The following is a 26822-nucleotide window of genomic DNA, read 5'->3' as shown; positions in this document are numbered from 1 at the left end:
TTATAAAGTGCAACATAGCTGCACTGAACACAAGCTTTTAAATTCAACTTGCTAGATCCAACTGAATGGAACATTATGACCTCTTTTAGTGTCTGTTGGCTACAAAAAATGAATCACAAAATACTGGCAGAAGCTGCCTCCATCCACACAACTCTACAGCTCAGCCACCTCCCACCCTTTTCATGGCCTCAGGCTAAGCCGGTCTGTAACAAATAGCTATGTCACATTCTTTAAAAAATTTAAATTAATATGTACACCAACAAATTAGGGTACAAATCCAAAATGTGTCTAAAAATCGAGAACCCAACTTGCATGGGGAGGTTAGGTCACTGGTATTGATCAAATACTCAACTCCCTGCGGATACAGTATACGGAAACATGCACATAAATCTTCTGAATTGCCGGGTTACCGGACAGCTCGGCAGAATTTGATTTTGCCAACACGGCTTTTGGATGTCAAACCATATGTAAAGCTGGAGAGTATTGTATTTGTAATCTGACTTACTCCACAATGGATAAGGAGTTGACTAAAGTTATGTCACCCAGACACTTGCAGCAATGTAAATGTGGAAAGAATCATCCAAATTTATACCTACCAAGTAATAAAGCCTCATTATGCATATAGCCAGTCGAACAGAACAATTAAGGCAAAGCATTTTGGCAGCCTGTTAAATTCATGTCTTATAAAAAATGATGTGACATTTATATCCGTAGTCATAGAGGACAGGACCAGCTTTGGCGTTTAGTGAGTCTCAAAGCCAATCATGTAACCTCCCAATGCTCATGTTACTGACTATATGTTGTAATATTAAAAGAAAAGTGACAATCTGCTAAATGAAGGATGACTGCCTCTACCTCATCTCTAGTTCTCTGGTGTCGGTCTGGGACTATAGTCCTCGCACAGCGGCATGATGAAACAAACGCTAAACGAGAGTCATTAGAACACATCACAGACGCTCGTGGATTTCTTTGAAGTTACAATGCTACTGCATTGAGAGAGAAGTAAAAGGCCAGGCAGGTAATAATAAATAGCAGAGGAGGTCCTTTCCCCCTTGCACCTCTCAATTTCTCACAGTTTGCAGTAAATCTCTCTCATTATGTCACTTTGACAAAGCACCAGTCGCAGTGAAAGAGATGGAAAGAACGAGGGAGGACGTGGTCCGGAAGAGTGCAGGATAGAAAAAAAGGAGGATATAGCGTATAGAGTATATTTGTTACACCTTATTATCGCTCACCTGCGGAAGCCGAGAAAGGCCGTGCATGCACTGCTTACAATTACTTTCAATGCCTTTATCTCGTCAGAATGGATTCATTAAACCATGATGAAACGGTCTTTTGTTCTCTCACAAAGTTTTTAAATTGCTGAAAAACTTAAGAAATGAGATGAAACAACCTTTTTTATCGTGATCAGCTGAAAACGACGTTTGTTTTCTTCAGCGCAAAAGACTATGAACATAAGAGGAAACAACCGTGTTCTGATAAAAGGTTTATTATCACACTCTCTCCAGATATCAAGATAACACAAAAATAAACTTGTTATCTTGAAATAACAACATTAGACATCATGAGTACTTTTAGTTTGTTTCGTGATAACTTGAAAAATGTTGTTTTCTCAAGATCACCAAATTAAGTATTGCGTGCACGGCTTACCTTACTCACCTTTTTTGTTACTCATTAAACTATAGCTTTAACACCTCCCAAAAGGGTATTGCCTTTGACAGGTTATCGTGTGCCTTCCAATTCAAAGTAAAAAATAAATCTACAAATAATGCATTAGCAATGGGATGATTTGACATGTCAATCCTTCACTTGGATGATATTTCAAGGATGATGGGTAAAATCTATAGAACCAAATCAAATTTGCCATTCAGTAGTGTGGTAGCAGATTTTGCATATGATATATCTCTAGACTCAGATATTGGAATGCTTACTTAGCCATTGTTTTATATAGACTTATAAGTGTAATTGGATATACTGCATGTTTGTTTGTGACTGAAACTGAGACGTAGATTGCCCAACGACCACTCGGACAGCCACGCCTATGTTTAACTTATTCACAATTACTCCTATTGTCCTATGCCCAAACTCCTCCCATGGTTAAGTAGGTACATTAGAACTGTCTGCCTCTCTACCTGTCTCCCCTTCGAACCATTGTTGGACGCCTCCCCCCCTGGGGGGCAGAGTTTCCTTAAATACATGACGTTTTAAGGAAGAATTCGTCACTTCTTGTAACATACTTACGTGTGTTGGAACCGGTGACCTCTCCGCGGAGAATTCTTGCTATTCTTGATTGAAAATAAACCTGATGCTATACACTATATCACCGTTTGCTTGACTTTTCTCACCACAGTAATTGGCGAGCTAATTCCAGGAGGGAGAACACCGGCAGAGGGTCCACGGGACCGGACAACAGCAGGCCTTCCATTTCGGGACAGAGAGGACCTCTGTTGGCCGTCCCGTGGGGAAACTCTGTCATCTCCTCCGAATCGGTATGTGAGAATATGTTTTGTTTTAAAGCAACAACAATTGGGTTAAAGGATTACTTCTAAGGACATCTCTGTAGGAATTTTTACACTACAGTCGGAGCGAAACTCTCCCGTTTAAATTTACTTGGTAGTGAGCATGAACTTTAATTAACCATTAATGTAATAAAGCTAGAACGCCAAAGTGAACAGCCACGAGTTAGCTTCGGCCCGGGTGCTGTGTGACTGTTAATGCATCTGAATGGCCTTCCGCCAAGCACCGGACTGGAATTGACGAATTAGTCTTATTTGTTCAAGTTGAACTGAGCAGGTTGAGAGGAAGGTTTTAGGTAGTTTAGTAATGGGTAATGTTACTTGTTCGGTTGACGGACCGGGACAAGCAGCTGGACAGTGCTTTCATTTGTACTAATTTTCTTTTCTCCAGCAGGTTTTAACTCCTTTAAAACTTTTCCCTTCTTGTGAACATAGCATAAGGGCAGAGTTGGCCCTCTATTTTGGTTGTTTTGTTGACAGTGGAGAGTTCTGTGTTTTACAAAAAAAAAAAAAAAAAGAGAGAGAGAGAGAGATTTTAGTTTTCTTGGGAAGCCTGAATTATTAAACAGGTCCTTCTGGGAGATTAAACTAGAATTGTTAACCCTTTTACAGACCAAGATATTTGTGTTGGTGGGGCTTGTTTTCGATCAAATAGCAAGAATTTTGAAATTTCATAAGTGTTTTATTGTTTGTCTTTGTTTTATTGTATTGTTTGGTTGCAACTGTTTCTTTTTTCCTTCCATTCTGTTGTGCTTTGTGTTAACTAGACAAAACGTGCCGACCCGGGTGGAAAGGTAAGTTGGTAGTTTTGTGTGTGCTTTTCTTTGGTTTTCTTTAACATGGGAAAGGCTTCTAGCAAAAAAGCGAGGGAGAATATTCCCATCCCAGATACGCCAATTATTTTGCATATGAAAGCACACTATGGGCTTTCAGCTGTGACTCAAATACATGTATGGGTTCGTTTCGGTTTCCCTGTCGGCGGTAGCTTCAGCGTCACTCAGCTAATCAACCTTAGAACACAATTGCAGGCAGAGGAAACCCGTACGGCGCACATGAAAAGTAAAAATTGTTTTAGCGCCGACTGGCGGGCATTTTACCAATGGTTTGACGAAGCGACAAGACGGAGCAATTGGTGCCAGCCAGCGGGGGACAAAGTAACTCCTTTTGTGTCTCAGGGCTTATGCTTACAGGTCGCCCGGAGCCCCAGACAACAACGTGCTCCGGAGACAACACACGCTGCCGCAGCCGGCATGCCCACGGCACAAACCACATGCGGGCCTCCGCCCTACGTCCCATTATACCCAGACCTGAGACACCTCAGTGTGGTTGCGTTAAACAAGGTGGCGTCTACCTCTGTTCCCGTTCCAGTTCTGCCCTCCAAGCTACTGGACCCGGTGAGTATTGCACCATTACTTCACAGAATGTCTGAGGACGCACTTCCCTTGATGGAAGTGGCCAGGCCGGCCGAACCCGCTTTTGTTCAGCGGCCTTGGGATACTTATGTGCTTTTAGCCGCTATGTGTTATCTCCCAGCACTTAAAGATGTTGGAGAGACACGTTTTTTGGAAGCGTTACTGGTTTTCTGTGCCGAGTTCAGACCAACTACCGCTGAGTTACGACTCATTTTGTTCGCTATATTGGGTAATGACTGGGCTAGTGTTTCAGCTACTTTCCCTCCAGAGGTCCAGTGCCAAACGGTTCCTGTCACCCCAGAGCATTTCTGTTTTTCAGTGCTCTAAACTCATCGCATTCTGCAGCCATTACACGTTTGCTTTTGCATGCTGGCTTCAACCTTGGAGGTTAAGGCCTCGTCTGTCTTTTAGCTACCATTTAATTCCCAGTTCAGATGGCTTTGCTATCCCCTTGTCTAGATTCAGCAGCCTATCTGTCTTTTAATTCCTTTTGAGTTTGGAGTAGTCGTGCCCACTTGCATATTGGTTGGTCACGGCACACACCCATTATTGCTATTTGCTATGCCTCATTTACTATAGGCTACAAGTCAACCAGATTTACAAGGCAAAAGGCCTGATCACCTTTTTGGTCTTAAATAGACTAGCTCATGGATATGCCTTTCTGCAACAGCTGCCCATCTTAGTAATGTTTTTGTTTACACATTTGAGAAATGTAGGATTTCATGTTTCCTCCTTTACCTATTTTCTGTGCCAGCTTTGCTTTGCTCCTTTCCATTCTCCTTTTTTTTTTTTTTTTAACCTTTCCTTTTTAAGTTTGGAGTTGTCCTGCAGAGGACAACTTGGGAATTTGTGAAACGTTTGCTGAACTTGCCTGATTTAATGCTTTTGTTTTGTCCAAATCTTAAATAATTTTGTTTTTACTTGTTTTTCAGTCTTCCTTCTGCCTAAGCTGACTCTGGTAACCAATTCCTTTGATCACACTTCCTGTGCAAACAAGGAACCTCAATTGCAAATGGCTACTCAAACTTTTGCAGTCTTAGAGGGACTAGCCTGTGAACCTGCTTTGACCCATATTCCAGAGTTGTCCTTTTAGAATGGGTACATCTTTTTATGCCTTGACTCTAACATAAATCTTATTTTCAACAGCCACCTTTTTGGATAAAGGGACTCATTAATTTGTTTTAGACCACTACATCTCCTGGTTCAAGTCGGACTCACTCATTTGCTGCTCTTGTTACCACAGATTAACATGCGCAGTCACCCTTAGAGAGGCTGATTAGTTATCTTTGTTTGCTCCTTTGCTTTTAGCTTCACATCTTCTAGGACCAGAGTGCCTTGCCATTTTACATCTTAAAAAGAGTAAAGGCCACCTTTGTTTTGTTAATTAAGGTTATGCAGCCACACGCAAACGGAGCCGGCCTTCGAGGCTGGTTGACGTGTTTTCACTTGTTTTTGCTAGTTTTGTGTTTTTCTTTCAGATGATTTTACTGTGGGCTCATATGGCGTCATGTTCATTTCCGCTGCTCTCTCCAGCAGAGGAGCAGCGTCAAACACTTTTCCAGTTGTCTCCCTTCAACAAGACAGGGATACTGCCACCTAAGATGACTCTGTTAACAAATGCCTTGATTACACCTCCTGTGTATACATGGATCCTCTGTAGCAAGAAGGCTACTCACATTTTTGCTGTCTTAGCTGGCCTAGCCTGTATACATGCATGTGTCACTTTTGCCACGTTTCTAGCATTAATTTTGGTTACATCTAGCCTCCTTTTAGAAAGGGGACTAGTTCTTCTGCTTTAAAAACTACTTTTCCTGGTTCAAGCTAAACTCCCTCAATTACATCTCTTTAAACCACAGATAAAAATGCGCAGCCACCTTTAGAGTAGCTGATTAGTCTACTTGATTGCTTAGCCTACTGACCATTTCAGCCACAGTCGAATGTTAATGCCCCCCCATGCGTCTCTTTAGCTTTAGCATCTCTTTAGCTTTGTAACACAGATGCATCGACACCTTTTGCACACCACACAATTAGCTGCCCTTGCCACTGATTGCCCTTACGGTATAGACACCCTCTATGCCTTTTACTACAACGCTTTCATTTGCATTGCTGCCTTGCCCCGTTCAAGGAAATCTGTTTTTTTATATGATACTAATGTCCTTTTTCTCCAGCAGGTTTTAACTCCTTTGAAACTTTCCCTTTCTTGTGGAAATTGCATTTGGGCAGGGTTGGCCCTCTTGTTTGGTTGTTTTGTTGACAGTGGGATGTTTGGTGTTTTGCACCGAGCAAGAAATGTTTTGTATAGTTCTCTATGGTCTGTCCCAGAGAGGGGGAGAGAGAAAGAGGGATTTAGTGTTTCCTGTTGTTGTGGTTGTTAATATTGGTTGTTCAGAACTGCAGAGTTCTGATCTCTGGTTTTGCCAAAAATCAGTCGGTTGGCTTGTTTTTCTTTCCTTTTCTCTCTCGGTGTTGTGTGTGACAACTCTGGCGTCTGCCTGACCATTAGACAAATTGGTCACCTTGCTGCCGGCATTTTTGAATGCTTGATTTTTGTATGTTTGTGTTTTTGTTGTTGTTTGGATTAACTCTGTACACTTGGGTGTGTATTTCAGTTTTCCTGTTGCGCGCAGCGATCGTTTAAGCTTTGCTTAAACTTGTTTCTTGTTTTGCTACTAACTTCATCTTTGCTTCCCGACTCTTGTAGGTGCTGATTATTTCCCTGGAAATATGCTTATCTCATTCTATTGCTATACCTGTTTTCTTTTATGTTTCTTTTTACTGTTTCTCACATTCTGTGGTTTTCCTAAATCCTAACACAACTCATTTTAACACAACTAACTTTGTAATTTGTTTTGTTTTATTTGCTGCACATTATCAACATGTTGCTGCAAACTTGTTGATGTTTCACCACAGTTTACATTGTTGGCCTTGCAGGTCCGATCGGTAAGTTTATTATGGTTACGTTTTGCTTGATGACTGCATCCAAAAGGTAAGATCACTTTGTTTATTTGACAAGTCAACATTGTTGTTCTTTATGGTTTTGACTTTCTGCTATAAGTGTTATCTTCTTTCCTTTTTAAACTAATTTAGTGGGCTTTTCTCAATTTGCCATGTTGATACCTCATGTCGCTGTCTCTTTGATTATATTTGAACAATATCCTTCTCTCCTCTATGCGTCACAGTGTATGCAGCAATGTTTCCCCCTGTCCTGACTTGAAAGGCGCCTCCGCTGTCCCTTCCAGACCTGGAGCTTTGGTGGATGTCTCTGCTTCACGGCATTTGGCCTCAGAGCAAGGCCAAGTTGGCTTCACGGTGATTTCTGCATCCAACACACACATTAGTGACAACCCTTTTGATGCTATTTCTAAGCACGCCTGCTGTCAACTGTCACTATCACGGTCACTCCCCTGTCCTCTCTTTCTGCTCTCCACAGACTGGTGAAAGATGCACTACCACGACCAGCCACCACCCGAGGATCGGTTTTGTGATCAAGGCTCCCAGACGAAGGTTCTGACTAAGCAAGCGATGGACGGGACCCTTTCAACTCCTCCTCTCCTCCATGACGGCCGTGAAGGTTGCAGAAACGGACCACCTGGATCCATGCCAGTCACAGCGAACGGAACGAGAGGCACCTACAGGACTACAGCCCACCAGCATGGACCAGATGACATCAGCTGGACCAGCACCAGCAGCGACGAGGAAGATGACGCAAGGAGAGCCAGACGACCCCCACCTCCCCCAGCAACGGCTGCCTAACCTGCACCACGGATGCCCCCCTCCCCGGATTCACTCACACTAGTGTGCGCCCTCCATGCTTTCAGACCTGATGGAAATGTCTGCCCCCCCCCCCCCCTCCCCGCTCCACAACCCCCCCCCCCCCTCCCTACCAACAACCCCAACCCCTCCCACTCCTCCGACTACGCAGCCACCACCCTGATGACTGAATTTGCCATCAGCTCCCCACATCCTCCACAGCTCCCCTATTCCCTACAACCTGGCAGTTTGGGCTGCCCGAGATTTGATGACCTTAAGCGAAGGTTTGTCCTTAGTCGGATGGCAATGAACTTGATTTTTGCCTCCAGTGGTGGCTTTTGCTGCATGTCCGTGCCTGTCTGCTACCCTTGGGACTTTTTTGAACTTTAAAGGCATTCTAGGACTATTTTGCCTTATCGTTTTTTTATTTGGTTTCAGCTTTCTTTGTATCTTTCGCCTTAAACTTTTGTTTTGTTTCTTTTACACAGAAATTTGGTTTAATGTTTTCCTCTATAACGCCTATTGAGGTTTTTTCCCATTGATCAAGTTTCTGTTTGTGTTTTTTTGGCCAGCGTTGGGTTATGGTTTAGTTTTTTTTCCTCTAACTTGCCTTGTGGAGGTTTTATTTCTTTACCATTTTATGGCTGCTATGGTTTCGCTTTTGCCTTTCACATTACTTTGGTTCCTTTTTTTTTATGCCTTTTTATTTGAGTTTTACTTTTTTCTCAGCATGCCTGTTGGGCGTACAAAAAAAAAAAAAAAAAAAAAAAAAAAAAATTGTGGAGTGTGGTAGCAGATTTTGCATATGATATATCTCTAGACTCAGATATTGGAATGCTTACTTAGCCATTGTTTTATATAGACTTATAAGTGTAATTGGATATACTGCATGTTTGTTTGTGACTGAAACTGAGACGTAGATTGCCCAACGACCACTCGGACAGCCACGCCTATGTTTAACTTATTCACAATTACTCCTATTGTCCTATGCCCAAACTCCTCCCATGGTTAAGTAGGTACATTAGAACTGTCTGCCTCTCTACCTGTCTCCCCTTCGAACCATTGTTGGACGCCTCCCCCCCTGGGGGGCAGAGTTTCCTTAAATACATGACGTTTTAAGGAAGAATTCGTCACTTCTTGTAACATACTTACGTGTGTTGGAACCGGTGACCTCTCCGCGGAGAATTCTTGCTATTCTTGATTGAAAATAAACCTGATGCTATACACTATATCACCGTTTGCTTGACTTTTCTCACCACAGTAGTTGCAGCACGCTCCGCTGAGTTCTAAGTGAGCCAATACGCTTGTAAACACAAAGCAAGTGTTCAGAACTAAGGCAAATTGCCTGGTCTGGCACTGTTCCAAAGCCGGCTGGCTACTCTCCAAAATGACCACAGCTGCAACAGACTCACAAATTGTGAATCAAAGTAAACTGGTGCTGGATCGATCCACTGCTCTCAGACAGGAAAACGGAAAGAATAAAGATAATTAAAGGAATATGTCACCACTATGCTGCATTTATTTTCAAGACATGACTGTGGGATTTTGTTTTAATACCCAGATTTTGAATTGGGAAATTAAACTCTTATTTTGATGGATTTGGATGATTTATATACTGATGGATTCCTCAGTCTGACAGCGGGATGAAGTTGTTGAACCAGTGAAGTTACTGTTTGAAGATTTATTTTCGATCAGCACAGCAAAACGATGGCACAAGTCAAGAGGGGAGCAGATCTCAAGACAAGGGCTAACATCTCATCAAGTGATTAAAATGACTTGAGACAACAACAAAAAAACAAAGAAAACACAAAGTATGAGCCAAATGTCAACGCGCAACAAAAGGAAGAAACACCAAGATGGGTAAGACGAAAGGAAAGTGTATGATGATAAAACATAAAAACATCAACTTACATGGGACTCCCAAATCACTGTTTTCTTTGGGCTCAGTGGACTTCTGAAAAAATGAACCTTGAGACAGGAAAGGAAGAGGGGATGGTGGAATGGATGGAGGGAGGAAGGGAGGAAGGGAGGAAGGAAGAGGAACACAACAATCAAAATCAAACAAACAAGTCAAATAAAAAGGGACAAACAAACAAACAGGACAAGGCAAACTCAAAAATGCTTGGGACAGACATGCAAAATATGTGTATCTTTCTGTGTGCGTCTTCCTTGCTTTGCTATCTTATATGAAGTTGTCCTTGTCCAAAAAAAGGATATTACGAAATCCTGTCCGTGGGAATGTTACTGCTGTGTCATGCCGAGTGGTCCACTTAGTCGCATCAGACGGAAGACCCATGACACAGATGAAGCTGCTGATGCACTGATCTATAATTGAAGCACTGGTGTATAATTGATAAAGGCAACGCAGCAACAAGGAGCTTAAAAGCTCCTTGCAAAGACCAGCGGGATGCACAAGACACACTGACGAGGTTAAGTGAGGTGCTGTCCAAAACATATACACAAACAAACAGTAACACATGTGTATGGTTGACAAGCATGATGTGGTGGTGTTGCTTCTTAGCTATATGCAGGTGGGCTCAGCCTCAGCTACATTGCTCGAGAACTTTTAAGGTTACTTTAAATTTCGCTACATAATTCAAAAGGCTTAGTGGCATGGATTATTATGCTTCAGCACCGTTTTATCTGATTTCTTATTATTGTATTAAATGACTTAGCAAGTGACTGTGTTTTTTTACACGAATGCTTCAAACAAATGTCACGCTGATTAATGTGCGAATCAGCAACGATAGTAGGAGCAACGCGCCATGACAGGGACTTATCACGTTCTAATTAGAACAACGATTGATCAAACAAATAGAGGAAAACACCACGGCGGTTGAAATGAAGCGGAAATGATTTAGTAACAAAAGTATTATGTTAAAAGAAAAGACGAGGACACAGACATTTGGAGAGCGGCGAACATGCAGTTGAAAGGAACAGTATACGGTAAAGTGGAGCGGTTAGGATCCACAATGAGAAGAAAGAAAAGTGGGAAGAAAGGAGCTTTTCAGAGTGAGGATGGCTCGTTTGATGCTCCGCAGTGTACCTGCTGACACTGCTGATGGTTTTTGTATAATACAACACAAACACCATTCAACATTCAATCCAAACACTGAGGTTACATAACAGCCCACATCCTCTAGTGATTACTGTGGTTACACACACACGCACGCACACACACAGTAGGTAGTGAGTGAGTGAAATAGCATGCTCTCAAAGATGTCACAGTGCTGCACCGAGTGAATTCTGTTTCAGGAATCCTGATCGATGTGTCAGAAAAATGCTGATAGGTCAATAGTTAAATAAAGTAACACAAACAACAAGAACAAAACAGAAAGACCTATAATCTCTGTCAAAACACACACACACACACACACACACATACAGACAGACTCATGCTGATAACTGGCAGATAAACACACAAACACAAAAAAGAGAGGAGGCACTCTACGCGGTTCACAAGTGGGGTCAAAATGATTTCTAGCTCTCAGGGTTTAACAGGACAGCTTTAGATAAAAGGAAGCGAGGCGATGGAAGAGATGAATAGAGCACCAGGAGGACGAGAAAGAGAGGAAGAGCAGTGAAGTGCCTTTGGAGCACATAGTCAATTACAAAGCCCTATACCTTAAACATTAACTCCCTTCTCCATTGACACAGCGCTATCAGCTCATTCACAACCCTGAAAGCCTAAAAGTAACTACTTTTTAAAACCAGCACCTTATCATTGTTAGATGTTGTCTTTAGTTTATTTGTTTTTAAATAAATGGAAACCTTATGATTCCATGTTTAAATTGAGAAAGACATATCCAACATAAAACAAAGCAGAAAGTCAATTGGACTTTATTATCTGGACTTTTGTGCTTTACTGATAAGCAAAGCAACTTTAAAATGTTAGTTTGTCATGTCTGTGTAAAGACCACCATTCGTAAACCAAATGGAAGAATGGTAAAGGAGGAATCGCTTTAAAACAGACTCACACACACACACACACACACACACACACACACACACACACACACACACACACACACACACACACACACACACACACACACACACACACACACACACATCAGGGATTCCTGTAAATGCTACAGGAAACGGCTGAAACATTAGTGCTGACATAAAACCACTGTCTGTAGAGTTATTTTAAAGACAGAAAATCAATCAGGGGAAATGAGCCTAAATCTATACCTCTCTAGGTCTTATCCCATGCAGTTTCTGTGGCCATGCCTCAATTGCCTCAGGGAATTCCTTGTGATGGACCAGACACAGTATATAATACACTGTGAATGGAGCAGGCAGGGGCTCTGCATATACAGTAAGTTCTGTCAATAATGTGCCTACGGGCTGGAAAGCTTTTTGAGGGATTATACGATATTATTCCATTAATGGCGCTAGAGACCATCTATTAAATCATCACTTCAATCCACTGCCCTCAGGCTGCAGCCAAGAGTCCCTCACACAATCAACAGCTCACTTTGCTGAACGCTTTGTGCTCACTGACAATGCTGATAATTGTTACTATTTCATCTATTTAACCTTTCATTTTACCAGGAATGCTTCCGTGGGATGACATTTTTCTACCGTTCCCAAGCCACAATAGGCAGGAACACACAGCTTTTGACTTCACCTCTGAAATTATTATTCCTTTTCTATGGCATAATTTGATTTTCAAAAATAATGTTTTACTATTGAGGAAAAATCCCTATGGCTTCCGTGTTGTATGAAAACAAAGACTAATGAGAATTGATGGCATAATTACAAGCACAAGTGTGTGTATGTGCATTTGCTTCAAAAATGACTATTTTTCAGTTTTTACCTTTTCTCTTCACATGCCTCTCTCTCCCTCTCTTCCTCTCTCTCTCTCTCTCTCTCTCTCTCTCTACACGTCAGATACTTGTCTGCCAATTATTCTGAGCACAGGGAGTAACAAGCAAGTCAACAAATATAATTGCCTCCACCTTGGAAAAATGGCTGCTGCTATATTTGTGCTGTGATGATTCAGCCCAGATTTTCCATGAAGTTTTGTAATTGACCACATTTTTTTTTACTGGTGTCAGATGATTGTTCCACATCATCTGTCATTACCTTCCCTATGAAACAGATGTTTTTGACTTGAGTAATGGACACAATAAGAGGGAAAAAAGTAAGGATAATCATGATGACATTCAGAAACCCCTCCCAAACATCGGCCCTGATGAATAAAGTACATGTGTAAGGCAACGCATGAGTGCATCACTGTCAAAAACCAGAGGGAGCGAAAGAAAGAGGCAAGGGAAAAGATGGCACTAGGACACTTAATGCAGTAGAGTAGAGTAGCAGGAGGACTGATGAAGAGGAAGGGTGAAGAAGATGTCAAGAAAGAGAAAATATACGCAGAAAGCTGAAAACCCCACACACAGCTTTCTGCAACACAGACTTGTAAATACACATACAAGCTAGAGAAAAGATGACAAAGATGACAAAGCAATGAATTCAAAATTATTTATACATACAGTATGCCATATAAGAGTATGAAGGACTGCTTGTTTTCAAAGGAAAACATATTAGCACCACTATGTTGGCAAGCCTGCCAAAGTGGACTTGACTGGTTTGGATGGGCATCACTGACACTTGCTTTGTCTAACAAAGTTGTCAATAATTGGATCGATGTTCTGACAAACGTTTTTGTTCTTCTTTTCAATTAGGACAGCTTTTTTTGGCATATTTTTAACTACTATTTAAAAAGATGCTTTTGTGGGTTAATTTCATTTATTAAGTTTAACGCACAGTTTTAAATCCACCCATTCATTTGACACGTTACACTCGACTCACTATAGGTCCTTGCTTAAAATCTGACCATGCATCACACCACCTCCAATGGCCAGATGCCAGATCTACGGGCCTGTGTTCACTTTCAAGTCAGCTGCCATCCGAAGCAGACACACCGCAAGGCATTTGTTTGAATTGGCATTGTCATTTATCATGGTTAGATATGATACATGACGCAACAAAGAGACACGTCAATGCTTCCGCTGTGGAAGATTCATCACCGTCAACTCACTTTGCATACAGAGGCCGTCTGTGCAGTTCTGAGACTGGAGCACCAGCCCGTCGCAGTCCTTTCCTCCATTCTTAGGCGCTGGGTTGTTGCACTCCCTCCTTCTCCACTGGGTGCACTCTGTCCCACAGGCCGACCACTTACTCCAGTCTGTCCACACACCGTCCACTATACAGTAGAACACACGGGAAAAAGGAGACAATAGAATGAGAAACAGACAAAAGAAAAAACATGGAGTGAGAAAGAAATGAAAAATGAAACGATAAGTTCCCCAATTATATATACTGGGTAAGAAAGTACAAAAGAAGAATATAAGTGGAATGTATGAGAAGGTCACAGAGTAGGATAGCACAATGGAGAAAAAGGATTAAGGAATGTATGGATACAGTGGAGTGGACACGGTATGTATATATATAGAGTGTACCAATAGCACAAACTAAATAAATCTGGATAAAATAGGACAAGAATACAATAGACAATAATTGACTTACCGGTGCACAGAGTGGTACAGGGCAGTTTCTGGATGGCCTGTCCGTCACAAGGCAGTCCTCCGTTCAGAGGGGCGGGGTTAGTGCAGCTGCGCGTTCGTTTCTGGAAGCCACGCCCACAACGAATGTTACACACCGACCACTCCGTCCACGTCGACCAACCACCGCTCACTGTGGCAACGAGAGAGACCGGTAAACCTAATCAATACCTTCATAAATAAACGCTCAAGCAGCCATTTTAGCAACACACATTATTATTAGTATTTCAACTTGCCTACTTATATCAGCCCAAATGAAAAAAGTTGTATTCAAAAGGCCATGACACACACAGCCACACAACAAGAAATGGTCTATTTACTACATTCTACAACTACAAGGTTAATAAAAAATAAATGAAATACATTCATAGATTGGTGAATTCAAGTTTACTTTTAGACATCGGCCACTGCCATGAACCATTATGTATTTCGACTCATTTTAACTTTGTGTGTATTTTTGTTTGCAAACTCACTAGGCTCAAATTGGCCCTTTAATTTTAAATGGACATGCTAATATGAAAGCTGCAAGGTTTCTACAAAATAGGTCTGTGATAAAATAAATAAATATTTTGTGTTTCGGATTTTAGTGTGATGTTTGATTTAATTGAACCATTTGTCTTGATGGAGTCAGTATGTGTTTCACATATGCTAGGAGGGTTTGTTTGTTGAAGATTAGTGAGAACAGCTGGATGGTTCTGCACACCAAAACCACACACACACACACACAGACACACACACACACACAGACACACACACACACACACACACACACACACACACACACACACACACACACACACACACACACACACACACACACACACACACACACACACACACACACACACACACACACACACACACACACACACACACACACACACACACACACACACACACACACACACACACACACACACACACACACAAACACAAACTCTTTTTGATTACCCCGCTTCTAATATAGCACTTTTTCCCTCCCACTGTTCACATGCTGTCATGCTGCTTGCAAATAACTTAACCCATAACCTTGAGCACAGGGAGAACAAAACCTATAATGAGAGGAATCCAGGTTCCTGAGAATCCTCGCTGGCCAAAATATCCATGTGGATTTTCATGTTTTCATGTTTTTTTCTTTTCTCTCTCTCTCTCTCTCTCTTTGACTTCAAGTGTAACTTTCTCCACTTTCTCCCTGTTGTTTTCTCCCTCGTTGTTTTGTACCTCTTTAAGCTCTCCCTGCACACTGTCACATTCGGACTGGACGGTTGCTTCATTATTTTGAATCATTGTTGTTTTTCATGAGCAAAAATGTGGCAGCGTACAGCGCAGACGAAGATAAGGGCAGATGAGAGAGACAGGCAGTGAAAAAAAATGAATAAAATTACGGCATAAAGATAGCATGAGTCACACAGATACAAAGAGAGACAGAGAGAGAGAGAGAGAGAGAGAGAGAGAGAGAGAGAGAGAGAGAGAGAGAGAGAGAGAGAGAGAGAGAAAGTTGACATCCGGAGAGGGATTCCTCTTCTGCATCTCGACATCTCAGCCCAGTGGACGGTGCCCACTCTTTTTTCCCAACGTCCAATTAGAAATGACTCATCAGAGGAGGTGTAACCAGTCAAATCAGGCACAGTCACTTGCATTGTCTACTCTCTTAGGTTGTTTTTTTCCCCACTCACTTTCTCCCACTCTATTCTCCTCCACCTCTCCGCCCTCCTCACCTGTCTCCCTGTCCATTTCCCTTTTCCTTTCCTTATGTTCCTCTGTTTTTTCCACTACTATTTCACCTTGTCAACAGTGTCAGCCGGGCCTTCGCCGAGCCGAGAAGATTGAACCACAGATTGAACAATCTATTTCTGTGAGGATACATCAGTGTCAAACCACTGCATCGCTCGCCGTCTGCTTTCAAACACGCACACATGCACAGTTATTCTTGATTGAAACACTCCTCCATAGTGAATAGACTCTGTGTGTTACATTTGAGAGAAACATGTGTGTGTGTGTGTGTGTGTGTGTGTGTGTGTGTGTGTGTTAGTGGTTCTGCTGTACATTGTGTCTCCTCAAAAATGTTTCTGTCCGCTCATGTCAGGCTGGCATTTTGGTAAAATGAAGGGGGGAAAGGAAAGTGAGACAAGCCCTGTGAGGCATTTTCCTTCTCTCAACACAATTTTTCTTCTGTTTTTTTTCTAAAAACTGAAAAAGAAGAGACTGAAAAACAAACTAACACCATTTCAGGACTGAGCTTTTCAGATAGTGTTGTTTTTCACAGCTGCTATCATGCCATATGCTGCACAATTCCATTTGATGGTGAAAGACAGACATTTGGACAGCCCAAGTGTTCTCATTTCAAAACTGAAGGCGTGATTGGTGGATTTTAATTGGGTGATGTCAAGGGTCATGTGGTGATATCAGGCCAATCACAAAGAGAGCGTGTTGGCATGGTAGGGGAGCTAATTTCATGTGGCAGATGGGTGCTGGCTCGGCTCATCAGATACATTGTTGGGTAGCGGCGGCAGCTATACGTTTAAAAAAAATAGTGTCATATAAGACAAATTATCAGTCACATACACTCACTAAACCAGACAACCATAACACGATAACACGTAACAGTTTGAGTAATACGAATTTTGTCAGATAAAAGTCTTGCATTTTTGCATACAGAAGAACCCTGCTCACAAACTCACCATAAACAATAACAGTGGCTGTAGTGCTTCGTCTTTTGGCCACTATGTTCTTGGCTGGCCACACATGTGTAGTTTGCCGTGTCTGACAGACGCGCCTGTTTGATGATAAGGTTGTGGTCGATGGTGATGTAGAAGTTCCTGTCCTCTGCTGGATCAATGATCTCCTCGTTCTTCAACCACTCCACCTGGTAGAGAGAGAGAGAGAGAGAGAGAGAGAGAGAGAGAGAGAGAGAGAGAGAGAGAGAGAGAGAGAGAGAGAGAGAGAGAGAGAGAGACATGAACTCTATATACAGAGAGAAAAAGATCAGAAGAATGTTGCTAACCAAATAATTATAACAGAAAAACGTTGTTTAATGACACTCTAGAGCTGCATCTGTTAATAAAGTGGAAATGTTGGCTCCTGCCACGTGGACCAAACTAATTAACGCAGATAAACAATTATTCATTCTATTTAGGTTATCTGCCTTTTGCAACCACTAGCTCTCTCACTAGCATGCTGAGGGGAATGATAAGATCACAACATTGGTGTTGTCGTCACACGTGATCCACTCTGAGAGCAATGGGTGATACAAGGAGAGTTGAAGGAAACAAAATAGAAAACTTGGTTGTGGTTTTGTGTAACGGTCTTTAAAGATTTGAATCCAGTTGGGCCGTTGGTAGGCTACAATCATGTTGAACTTTTCCAGATGACAAAGAGGACATGGAACTATACTTATGATAGGATGCTGTTGTAATCTTGTCTTCCAAATGTTATCTCAGAAAAGCTTTGGAAATATGTCACAACAGGAAATGCAGGTAAATAAATAGATATGTGAAGGAGATGAGGCTCTGGAGAGTGAATACCAAGACTATCTTGAAGTAAGCAGCAGCAAAACCTAACGCCAGAAATATTCTCATATACAATATACAGTATATGTTTTAGAAATGAAGTAAACAAAAATTACAATCAATGTACTTTTCAGTATGATGTAAACAAATAAATAAATTCATGAATAATGAAACTGTTACATGCCGGACCCTCCACTATCACATACAGTACAGGAACAGCATCCACACACACACACACACACACACACACACACACACACACACACACACACACACACACACACACACACACACACACACACACACACACACACACACACACACACACACACACACACACACACACACACACACACACACACACACACACACACACACACACACACTGCCCCTGCAACAGTCATTCCAATTCATGACCACCTTGTGCTGAAACTTTATCCCAGACCTCCTATTTATACTAGGGATAATTACCACTGAGGTCACTGGCAAGGGATTATTTATGTTTTTTATATCCTTATAGTTGTTAATCACATTTACTGCATTATTTGTGTTATAGTTATACTATCCTTGCTTACTTATTTACATACATACAGGTGTGCATGTTGCACTTTAAATGCTGGCAGTTTTCCAGAATGGTTGTCTTTTTGTCTATGTTGTATTGAATAATTTGAACTTATATATATTGCATATTGGACACTTGTTACGCATAAAGTCACAGAATGTGTGCAGTTGTAATAGCAAATACTCAATATGGGAGTGGAAGTGTAAAAAAGAGGGACATATCCCAAACATATGCTTTCGCAAGGTACTTTGGGTGAAGGGTGGGACAGCGGGAAACTATCCTGTTTATGTGCATAATCACATTTCCTGAGTGCTGTATATACTGGTCCAAACCCTCATAAATTCAGCCTGTCCAGGTTTTATTGAAGCCACATAAATGTCCAGGACGCGTTGTTTAATTCAGGTTGTTTAATTTCCTCCTCCCTTCGCATTAGGAAATGGAAATCTCAGATGCAGAAAGGAGGAAACTCAGTGTTAGTCTTCAGTTTACTGCGTGCTCAGGCTCGGCTGTCCTTCTCCTCTCTCTCTCTCTCACTTTCTTATCCCCGCTTCCCTCGCGGACCTTATGAGATTCAGCAGTGCTCTTTGGCCACGGGGCCCACTGTAGCGCTGAATTCTCAATCTTAAGTGAGATGCTGTGTGACCTTTTAGTTTATATTACAAAGTAAAGGTTATCCTGGAGAAAAAAAGCACTGACACAAACAAAAACACATTCTGTATATGTACACAGCACAAATCGTTATACAAGGAGTTCATCCTTGTTCTGTAAAAAAAGAGAAAATAGTGAAGCTGCTCTCTCACAAAGAAAAGCAAATGCAATGCGTGTTATATGGATATGTATTTATTTATTCACGCCCATGATGGTTAAAGAAGTTGTCAGAGATCTAAGGTCACTGGTCAGACTGTATATACCCATATAAATATACATGATCTGCATACATGGACAGGCAACTAAATGCCAGGACCTAAGAGTGTTATTTGGAGGCCAACAAGTTTATTGCCAAGAAGAAGAAAGAGTCAAACTATTCATAACACAAGATCATTGACCCAACCCTATTGTATGGGGCACTGCCATAAAAAACTGATATGTTTTGGCATTTGGGTTGAAAAACACTGGATAGTATATGTCAGCAAGATGTACACTGCCTACTAGGATTCATCCAAGGCCTCACTTTTGAGCCATAGATGCAGCGTTGGGTCCATTGATCTGTTTGCAGACCTTGTGTCCTGATTCCTAACCTGTGAGGACTGGGGGGAAGGGGGGAGGGGTTTGGGACACAGATGCGGACCAAGGGGTTTCTAAAAGTTATCCCCAGAGGGATAACCACTGAATCACTAAAGCGAAGAAGGGGAGGGGGAGAAAGCAAAAAGCCACACAGGCTACTTTAAAATACCAAACTAAAGTGAGAACAAAACCATCACTGCCAAGCAGCTGAACGGACAGACAAACACTTCAACAATTATTTTCCCTTAAACTCAGAGGGCACTAGGATACAACCTCTCACTACCTCTTACGGTGAGACAATGAGCAGCACAGAGCACTGGGGTCTCAGGGCATATATAATCTCTTCACACCTGGGTTCAATCAGCCAATCAGTGCACACACACCTGATTGCAGTTAGGAAATCAGTCACCATTCTCACGGAGGCAAAAGATTCCGTGGACTCACAGGGCTGAACTCTACCGTTTCCTCACACTAACCACTCGCTGTTCCTCCCATTGTCTCTCTTACGTCAGCACATGTTCTTGCAGGGGACAAGGGGAGCTTGGGCAATCCTCATCACACATTCTGAATACTTCTACTTCTGATAACTGTTCATCACAGAAAAACAGAAAGCATTATTGCCTAGATGTCCTGCTAGATACACCTATGCAAAGGCACATCTTTGATTGTGGCCTTATTTGCCGCCACAGGCTTGTGTAGAAATAGTGTGATTTGATATGGTGGTGGAATATCCACACCCACTGTGCTCTGTAGCAGCTTCACTTTCTTTGATCCAGGGAGCTGGTCCTGGATTGCTGTAGTGCGGTTGTCTTTGCCACCTACAGAACACTCTATTCCTTTTTGCTTTTCCAAACGTAATGAAAAGGCTCAATGTCTAAAACGACTAATGTTCTCTTTAAAAAAAAATCTTGCATTTTTGTATGAGCTCATCCAGAGAAGCAAGCACATAGCAGGGTCTATGTCATATCCCTGGATTGACGTGATGAAATAACATTATTTTGTAATAAGGCAAGACTGTGGGAATGATTCAATCATTTTTCTACCATAACACAGCATGGACACTTAACCTGATGGTTAAGAGGTCAACATCAACAACAAACAAAGCACAATGACATTCTGGAATAAACCAGTATGTTGCTCATTGTAATGCTAAGTAACGGAACCTTTTAAATAACAATCATAATTTACTGCTTAATCACACTTTTCAGGTGAGTGAACTATTGAAGTAGACTGGGAGTCTTCATTGCTCATGTGGATGATGAGTGTTAGAATTTGAGAAATTATGTAAATCTACAAGTAAAATATGACCAGGCAAAGCCTGATTTATACTTTGAATGTTCCACTTCAAACACAATCAGGATTGATAAAAATGAGAAACCAACAATAGGACACAACAAGTTATATCTGAGCTGAATTTAGATATGTATGAGAACTGATGAGTGAAGTGATCAACATCATTTCTTATATCTGAACAACACGATGCAATGACCATTAAATATCAGAGGCTCAATCAATGCAATTCATCCCCTAATCCACTTTACCGTGCATCCAGTCATCTCTTGTTTTATCATAATCCCTGTTCTAGTTTTTCCCATGTATTCAACCATTCATATTGCATCCTAGTTCCTTAATTCTTTCAAACTCTGCCAATAAACCTATGAACACAAACATTGTATCCAACTCTAAAAAAAAGTCATTTAAAGTCCTCTTCTAATTAACCTGGGGAAGCTTCTGCTTTATAACATGATTACTCTGGCAATTTCTACCGCAGGGCTAACACAAGCAACACAAAATAGTATGCCTGTGTTGAGGCCAGAGTATACCCATAGCAAATGTGATTTACACGGTAGGGATTATGTATTTATGTAACACCTTTTTCAAGCAATCAGTTCATGCATCATCCCATCAATGTGTAGTGAGCTTAGTGATTGTTGGACAAAACGTCCTTCCAAAATAATGTTTTTCTCCAAGATCATTTCACAGCAAAATATAATAACACTATTATTAATACTCTAGTTGGAGGCACTGCAAATAGCCACGTAGTCTTTGATGATGTCTGAAGGTTGAAGCATGTGAGACGTCACTGATGTGGGCTCTACTGGGCTCAAACAAAGAGAACACATGTGGTGGCTATACTGCCGCCACCACCGCATCATTAGCCACAGCTGGTGTAGAAGACCCTGTGTGTGTGTGTGTGTGTGTGTGTGTGTGTGTGTGTGTGTGTGTGTGTGTGTGTGTGTGTGTGTGAATGGCAGAGGGTGGCTGATTGGATCAAGCCAACCCCAGGGGAGAATGTGTATTTGTTATTTTAACTCTCACCCCCATATTACCTGGCTCCAAACACACACATGTGCACACACACACACACACACACACACACACACACACACACACACACACACACACACACACACACACACACACACACACACACACACACACACACACACACACACACACACACACACACACACACACACACACACACACACACACACACACACACCACCTATTAACCTTAGTTCTATTGCCAGTAGTGATATGAAATAATAGCTTCATACATGCCTGTGTGGATAGAGTTCAAAATGCTTGCAGCGTGTGAAAACACTACACACACAAGACATCAGTAGCATATGTGCACAAACATGAGCAATACTCTTGCCCTCTATTTCAACTGTAACAGGATTTGAAAAAAAAGAATCAAGGAGAGTCCGTTCTTTTTTCCAATAGACAAAGAAATCAAAGGGCTTTGTTTTCAAAGGGATAAAGGCTTTGTTTTTGTCTGATCATTTACACGACTGCGCTTTGTTGATATTTTTTTCTTTCTGCTGTACACAATTTCCCAAGAAATGAAAGATTTATTCTGCTACAGGTATATTTCAAAACGTTGTGTCCTTGAATGCGAGACAAAGGACATTTGGATTTATTTTGTTCATAATAATGTAATTGCTTGTTTTGTCTAGATACTGCAATACACTCTATGCGTATTCAGGATTGATAAACTCAAATATGTTAATACTTCCATATGTTTTTTAACTCGTCCAATGCCCCATTTCATGTTGTGCTAGTTCAAGGCAGAAGAAAAGTGTAATGTATTGCACAATCTTGTAAGATATGCATCTTACTTTGGCAATGGAACAAAGTCTTGGCTGCATGTGGTGCAAGATAAAAGTAGGCCAATATATAGAGATTTATATATAAATATATTCCCCCCTTTGGTTGCACTGGAAAGCATCACCAACTGTTTGGAGACGCAATGTGTTGCCGCATATCTGCTACTGAGAGCGAGTACATCAAAGTCACACTGTGTCACAAAGAGAAACACAGTGTAAATCTTGCAAAGGCAAAACAAATGGCAGACCACAGAGCAAGAAGTGAGATAAAAAAGCAAATAATATCTATGACAAATGCTAAAATGTGACATGCTTTGTCGAGCCGCTACAAAGACTCTCATATGGGAGTTGATAACAGTGCAGAGATACCAGGCTCTGTGGATAGAATCTGCCACTGAATCACAACATTAATTTCTCCAAGTAGCGGCGGGCAGAGTAAGAGCATGATGAAGACACAAAATAGAACATTAACAATAAAATCTGATTTCTGCAATCAAAGACAGGCAGGGGAAATCAAGCTGACTGTCTGCATGTGTGTATGTGAGAGTGAGCCGGTGTTTGATCCTGTGAATCAGTGTTAATATGTTCCTGGCTGAGGATTATCCCCTTGATTAGCTATATTATCTGGGTCCCTATAAGACCACAGATGAGTGGGTTAAAGAGCCGCTGGAGTGATTACTCTACCTTTGTGTGGGCGGGGAGAGAGTGTCCATGTTTCAATAATCCCAAACCCACACAACTCACTGCAGTCAGCTTTGTCACTTCATTTTGAGGCTGAGACAGAGATATTCGACATCATAGGATAGGGACAGTCACGACAGACACAGGTATTATAGTTAGAGCAAGTTGGCTTTGCGTCTAAGCATACAACTATAACCAACCACAGGGCTATTACAGTGGAATTATGACTTTTTTAACTTTTTTATTTTTTTTAAGGAAAAGCTGAACATTCATCAAAGGGTCGCCCTTAGCTCAGTTGGTAGGGCGTCCCCCCATGGGCCTCGGCCAGCAGCGGACCCGGGTTCGATTCCAGCCCGCGGTCGTTCTCTGCATGTCACTCCCCTCTATGCCCTATTTCTACTCTGTCTCTGCACTATCAATAAAGCATAAAAAAGCCAAAAAAAATATCTTAAAAAAAAAAAAGAAAAAAAAGCTGAACATTAATCATTCCAATGCAATCAGTTTTATTTTAAGTTTTCTGAATGGATTTGGCACATCTTTGTCTGAATCATGCAGAGGAATTAGTCTAAAGCAAGGCAAATCATGATGCCGGAGGGCTGATTCATAAACCTAAAAATATGAAGATCAGAGTAGAGCTTTTTACTCCTTAATTTAATGTCGTATAACTTTGATATATCACTCATTTGTTTTGCAAACACTTTATTAAATCCTATTATCTGCTGATGGGATTATGTATGGTGGCAAAATGTCTGAGTGTAGGAAATCGTATGTTTTTGTACGGCTTGTCCAAGCTGCCTTTGGTTAACGTTCACTGGAGTCACACAGAGAGATATCCATTACTGTTTTTTTAACATTAACTTGACAGTCACATTGTTTACTAGAGGCATGTCAGATACTACACGTAGGTTTTGTAAAGACGTTTACATGCATCTTTGGAGAAGTGTTGTTCCAGTTTCGTCTCTCCTCTTCCCTCTTCCAATGATACCACCCTCATATGTGCATGCCCTGCCCTGCCCTGCCTACCAGCACACATTCTGAGGCACACACACACACACACACACTACTGCCAGATGTGCCACACTTATTATTATTGGCTTTGACTGGCATCTAGAGAGACATCACCATAATTGGCATGCTTGTTTCCATTATCAAACAATCACATAGGCACACATGCTCACACAAACCCGTTAATATACACACACACACACACACACACACACACACACACACACACACACACACACATACAAAAAATTGGACACGCAGCCAACCCATTTCTCAAGAGCCAGGTCAGTCCGGTCAGCAAAAAATTAGTAGAGGGATAAACAAGAAAAGAAGGAGGACATTAAAGCAGGAAGGCAAGATTAAAATAAAGAATGTGCATATGAGGGAGGGTCACAGGGAGACAAAGAGGTGGAGGGGATGGAGGAATTAATAAAAAGAAAACAATAGTGGAGTGGCAGTAGACTGGAGAAACAGGGAGCAGGTGGGAGAGAGCATATTGAGAAGCATAGGCACAGACAGAGTGAGGGACAGAAGAGAGAGAGAGAGAGAGAGAGAGAGAGAGAGAGAGAGAATGAGAGATGAGCATTGGCAGAGCATTCCATCTATCTTTCTCTTCGGCTGCCATCAGCACTCTTGACACAAACCCAGACAATTGGCTATAACTGTCTGTGTGTTATCAGAGGATAATACCAACCAAATGCCACACACACCTGCATGCACATGCATGCACGCGCACACAAACACACACACAAACCCATACACATGCGCACACGCTGCACACACACACCCCGCCCGCCTCCTCATGTGTAGCTAAGTAGAATAGTAATCAAGCTATTCATTAGTGCAGTAACAAAGGCCATTACTGGCTAATCAACAATCTTCAAACTCAATCGAGGCAAGCTAATAGAAATTTAATCCAACAGCGCACACGAATATGGTGAAGACTGTCTTTGCGAGAATGTGTGCGTTTTAGACAAAACAATTAGCTCATTGTGATAAGATGAAAAAAGGGACCTTGTTGTTTCAAACCATTACAGCAGTAGCCATCATGGTGAAGGACCTGTGTGTTTTAAAAGGTTTGCCTCAGTCAGTGTCAAATAAACGTAGCACTTAACACTGGAATCAGAGTCCAAATTCACCAAATGAAACACCAGGAAGTGTGTATTGTTACTCCTCTTTCATGGTGGTCACTGCGAATACATACGCCGACCACATGGACTCATTGTAGTTTTAGAGCAATTTGACTTCTAATCAAGTCTTTAATATGAGGGATTGAAATACTCATAAACAATAGAGTTGCAGCGATAATTTTTTTTTTATGATGATCCTGGTGTGAGTGTATAATATGGTACTTTTGTAAACTGGAGTATTCTATATTGGACCAGTATTGTACAATCTTAGTAGATAACTCAAAACAAGGATTTTTATACTATCTCAGCATGAATTCATCTCTCTACGGAGTGTGATAGGAAATGCACAGGTGTTGCTTTGCTTCCAAACAAACTGTGAACTAAATGAGATTTACAAAAGGGCAACAAGTGAGTCTGTGTGTTTCTTTGAGGTTGTGTTTATTCTCCTTTCTTCCACACTGCTGAGACTCTTCTCCTGCTCACTTCACCTGCGGGTGTCTCTCTATACCTGCCAATTTGTAGCATTCTAACAAACAGAAATGGCTGCAGTTTGGTGCCAACAAAACATCCGGGATAATTGTCCTCTCATATTCTCAAGCGCTACTCCTCACTCCAACCTCTTCTCACTTTGAGTGGAAAACAATCTACCTTCCCATTTTGAATTCAAGTCATTGAGTCTTAATCCCTTGAACCTTTAAGCATTCACAAGACAATTTATCTTTTACGCCAAAACATGTTGCCTCCTTGAATTGTTTTTCCAAGACTGTTTGCTCTGAGGATATTCAAAACAATCTCCAGTTAGGTTGCACAGAACTGCAACTTGCTTGAAAACATGATTGAGGAATTAGGGGGCAACAGCTACTTTGTCTGCCTAACTTAAGACAAAAGTTAGGCAGACAGACATAAGCGGATGAACAGGGTGATATAATAAAGGACGGAAAGGATACATTAGAACACACTTTAATGAGAGACAGGAAAATAAATACAGCCCTAAGAAATTGATTAGTTGCCTGGCATTGTTTTTAAGTGGATATGACTGTATAGTCAGGAACAGTTGTTAATGACAACTTTTGCCTCTGAATTGCATTGATTGCGTGAAGTGTGAAATTCACCTATGTCCGTGCTATTTCACATTCCCTGTCTTAATTGGCCATATGTCCTAGTTTTTCTGTCAGCATCCTTACTACACTTGGGAGGTGATTAGGACAACCCTGCTGCCCATTACCACTGCGGGGAATTTACTACAGCCACCCACCACACCATAACACAATACATGCCAGGACCGGACAGACTGCGCAGATTGTACAGGTTAAGAAAAGGTCACCATACATGTGCACAAATATATACGGGA

At 41.5% G+C, this 26822-nt stretch overlaps 1 protein-coding gene across 1 annotated transcript in view; it reads right to left on the bottom strand.

Moving 5' to 3' along the window:
- The window catches only part of unc5ca (unc-5 netrin receptor Ca), a 195982-nt gene that overhangs the window by 33932 nt on the left and 135228 nt on the right, over positions 1–26822 (bottom strand). Inside the window, 5 exon segments of the mRNA XM_080035209.1 lie at positions 9590–9646; positions 13725–13889; positions 14213–14380; positions 16929–16986; positions 16988–17113. Coding sequence (XP_079891335.1) covers positions 9590–9646; positions 13725–13889; positions 14213–14380; positions 16929–16986; positions 16988–17113 — 574 coding nt within the window.

The sequence above is a fragment of the Ammodytes marinus genome (genome assembly GCF_949987685.1).
Source record: "Ammodytes marinus genome assembly, chromosome: 2".
Taxonomy (NCBI): domain Eukaryota; kingdom Metazoa; phylum Chordata; class Actinopteri; order Uranoscopiformes; family Ammodytidae; genus Ammodytes; species Ammodytes marinus.
The sequence above is the reverse complement of the archived record's forward strand: the minus strand, read 5'-3'. Positions and strand labels throughout refer to the sequence as shown.